The sequence below is a fragment of the Antrostomus carolinensis genome, unplaced genomic scaffold, assembly GCF_000700745.2.
Source record: "Antrostomus carolinensis isolate BGI_N321 unplaced genomic scaffold, ASM70074v2 scaffold33982, whole genome shotgun sequence".
Classification (NCBI taxonomy): domain Eukaryota; kingdom Metazoa; phylum Chordata; class Aves; order Caprimulgiformes; family Caprimulgidae; genus Antrostomus; species Antrostomus carolinensis.
The window spans coordinates 2055-5070 of record NW_010298162.1 but is presented as its reverse complement, the minus strand read 5'-3'; the positions used below and the strand labels follow the sequence as shown (position 1 = coordinate 5070).

Genomic DNA, 3016 nt, shown 5'->3' with positions numbered 1-3016 from the left:
TATATATAGTATTATTCTATATCAATATATATAGTATTATTTTATATCAATATAGTATTATATTATACCAATATAAATATATATTTATTGGAGCAGGGCTTCACCTCTTTGCAATAGTAAGGTACTTTCAAAGCAGCTGAGGGAGGTGGCTTGCAGCCAGTGAGTCTGAAGACACAGTGCTTGCAGCAGGGGCTGCTGGGCTGCCTCCTCTCACTGTTCTCCCCCCTCCTGTTTTGAATGAGACATGGCAGAAACAGGCAAGAAGTGTTCACTGCAACTGGATGCAAAGAACAAAGTATCTGCCTTCTACCCAATTACAAATGTGACATCGGCTGTTTATCAGAGTAACCTTCCACCCATTAATCCCCAAGCACTCTGGAACCACTGTCATCTTCTCTTACCCCTGTAAGTCAGCAGTGCTTCGTCCAGGAACTCTGCAGCTGGGCGGAAGTGTTTGGAGATATCCATATCTGGAAAATCATCCACTTCAATGCCCAGGTACTGGATATTCAGACCGTTGTAGAAACCTGGGCCTGTGTATACACCTGTACCGTGAGCTGCATTCAAGACATGTGTGATCCCCAGTCTCTTCAAACGGCTTTTGTTCACTGCAACACTTCTTCAGAAAGAAAAAAAAGATGTTAGATATCAGTGCTCCCATTTCAGGGAGGAAAGAAGTTGTCTGCTACAAGGTCTGCAGAGCTCCCAGTCTGTGTTACTCATCCAACACACAGCTCCACTCAGACCTTAACGTCCTTTGAGAGTTCTACAGGTATTTCTTTCCAATACTCACTGGGAAAAGGAAATGAGAAACCTGCACTCACCAGTAGAGCTGCACGCTCAGTTTCCACTCCAGCTTGGTTTTAAACTCAACCTGTTATCCCAGGTTCAGGCTGTTTACTTATTTCGCATTTTTTATCACTCTGTAATTGATGTTTTATACTATATCCCCTTCTAATTCTGTCTGGTCACTTCCACAAGCATCTCATACAGCTCAGCCGTGGTACCTAATGATTTCCACTCAATGTTTACTACAGCATTTCTTTTTTAACTCTCTTTCACATAACAAAGACTTCAGTCCCAATTTCAGGACCAAATTCCAATCAGAACAGTGTAATTTGGGCTCATTTGCCTTTTTCTCTCCTAAATAATCAAAGCATCAAACCAGCACAGGAAAGCTGCTGATTCTATTCCTGAAGTATTTACTTTTCAGTGCACAGAGATCTTTGTGAGCATATTTTGAGAAACACTTCGGGACTCTCTAGGGATGAAAGGTATTAGATGTAGGCATGTAATACATGTCATGCCTTCAATGGTTCCATCTGACCCTTCACTGGGAATCTCATGCAACTTGATGACAAAAGCTGACACTCACTTTTCTGCTATGAAGACATTAGGCCAGACTTCATCCACAGCATCCCTGGGGGTCTCCAGCCTATCCTTCACAAGTGCCCTCTGCAAGTCCATCACACACGGCGTGTTAAACAAGCTGGTGTCATCAATCTTATCCTTAACTCGGTTGTACAGGTCTTCCACCATGAGGTGCCGTGCAGACTCTAACATCCCGGGACACACTGAGTCTACCTTGACATCCTTTGTCTTCAGCTCTGGAATAAACTGATATTGTAACTAAAAACATGTAAAAACACCACAAATATATGACCTGCCACTCTTTGTTCCTGGGACAAGCCTTGTGGCTTGCTTTTTTTGCCAGTAACATCATATTGTTCCGTCTGAAATGTGTGCATGTACATGCTTATCTAGTAGCCTCAAGGTGGTTAGTAACGGGAAGAACATACTGCATTGTCCTCTCAGTCCAGAGACCCACACTGGCCAAAGGCCTGGGAGTTAAGGGCATGCTCATTCTAGCCCCAGAAGAATATAGGTGCTCTCCACAGCTTCCCAAGGAGGGGAAGTGGAGAGGGAGGTGCTGATCATTTCTCCCTGGGATCCAGTGACAGGGCACATGGGAATGGTTCAAAGCTGTGCCAGGGGCGGTTTAGACTGGACATGAGGAAGCATCTCTTTACAGAGAGGAGGGTCAAACACTGGAAGAGGCTTCCTAGAGAGGTGGCCAATGCCCCAAGCCTGTCAGTGAACAATGCCTTTAATAACATGCTTTAGCTTTTGGTCAGGTGGTTGGACTAGATGATTGTTGTAGGTTCCTTCCAACTGAATTATTATATTCTATTCATTCTATTCTATTCAGTTTGTTGCAGTGAGCAACCAGAAATTAAACTGTATTCACAGTGGTACCTGATTCTGCCACAGATTCAGTGCACAACTTCAAAACAAGCCACCAAACTTTTCCATAAACTGTTTTTTCTTTGTGTTTTCCACCTCTGCCTCAGGTGGGGTTTTCTCATAAAGGCTTTTTTATCATTTTAGAATCTCTGGATGAGAAAGGCAAAAGCACAACTCAAGTCTCTATTACTTCCATAGTCCTTTTACCCTCCCTCCTCTTACCTTCATTGATTATTTGTTTGGCAGCCACAGCAGATGACAGATGAATTGGCTCCATGAGGATGCTCTCAGTATCAGTGTCCGATATCACTGAGTACCTGCCAACCAACCACACTGCCTATTAGACCGATGCCCTCCACAGCGATCCCATCTCCAGGACTTCAGCCCTTTCCACCCATTCCAGAAGGGAGCAGTGGGGAACTGGAGCAGTCAGGATTTTTTTAATGGTAGAAAGGAAGCCCCAGCTCCTCTCCCACCCTTCAGCCCCACCTTGCTTTGTAGCACTACAAGCTTCAAATATGCTTTGGCATCCAGTGTTTACAGGATGTAGACAGGTCCCATGTGGAGGAGCTGCTGTGGGCTGGCAGCGCAAGAGAATGGATTGGTGGAGGAATTTTTGGGTCAAGAAGATCAGTATCTGGTTTGAGACTGGGAGGGGGATGGACCACAAGAACAGTCTTTCAAGTAGCTCTCACTTAGACAGACATAAATGTTGTCCTAACTAGAATTTACTGAACAATTCAAAACAGATTATGCTCGAAAACTGATGTTT

The 3016-nt window shown here is 44.1% G+C and overlaps 1 protein-coding gene across 1 annotated transcript; it reads right to left on the bottom strand.

The window, feature by feature from the left end:
* Nucleotides 1-226: 226 nt before the first annotated feature.
* Nucleotides 227-2500, bottom strand: LOC104520628 (inactive dual specificity phosphatase 27-like). Its single transcript, XM_010162368.1, has 3 exons — nt 2467-2500; nt 1376-1607; nt 227-619 (listed from the first exon to the last, which is right to left on the bottom strand). The coding sequence occupies exons 2-3, from the start codon at nt 1561-1563 to the stop codon at nt 388-390; spliced, it is 420 nt and encodes a 139-aa protein (XP_010160670.1). The 5' UTR covers nt 1564-1607; nt 2467-2500; the 3' UTR covers nt 227-387.
* Between the last annotated feature and the right edge of the window lie 516 nt (nt 2501-3016).

What these genes read in the sequence shown, in the direction of transcription:
- LOC104520628 (XM_010162368.1), bottom strand. Translation starts at nt 1,563, where the DNA reads ATGTTAGAGTCTGCACGGCACCTCATGGTGGAAGACCTGTACAACCGA. An exon ending in AATGTCTTCATAGCAGAAAA is followed by an intron (nt 620 to 1,375) that starts GTGAGTGTCAGC and finishes TTCTTTCTGAAG; the next exon opens with AAGTGTTGCAGTGAACAAAA.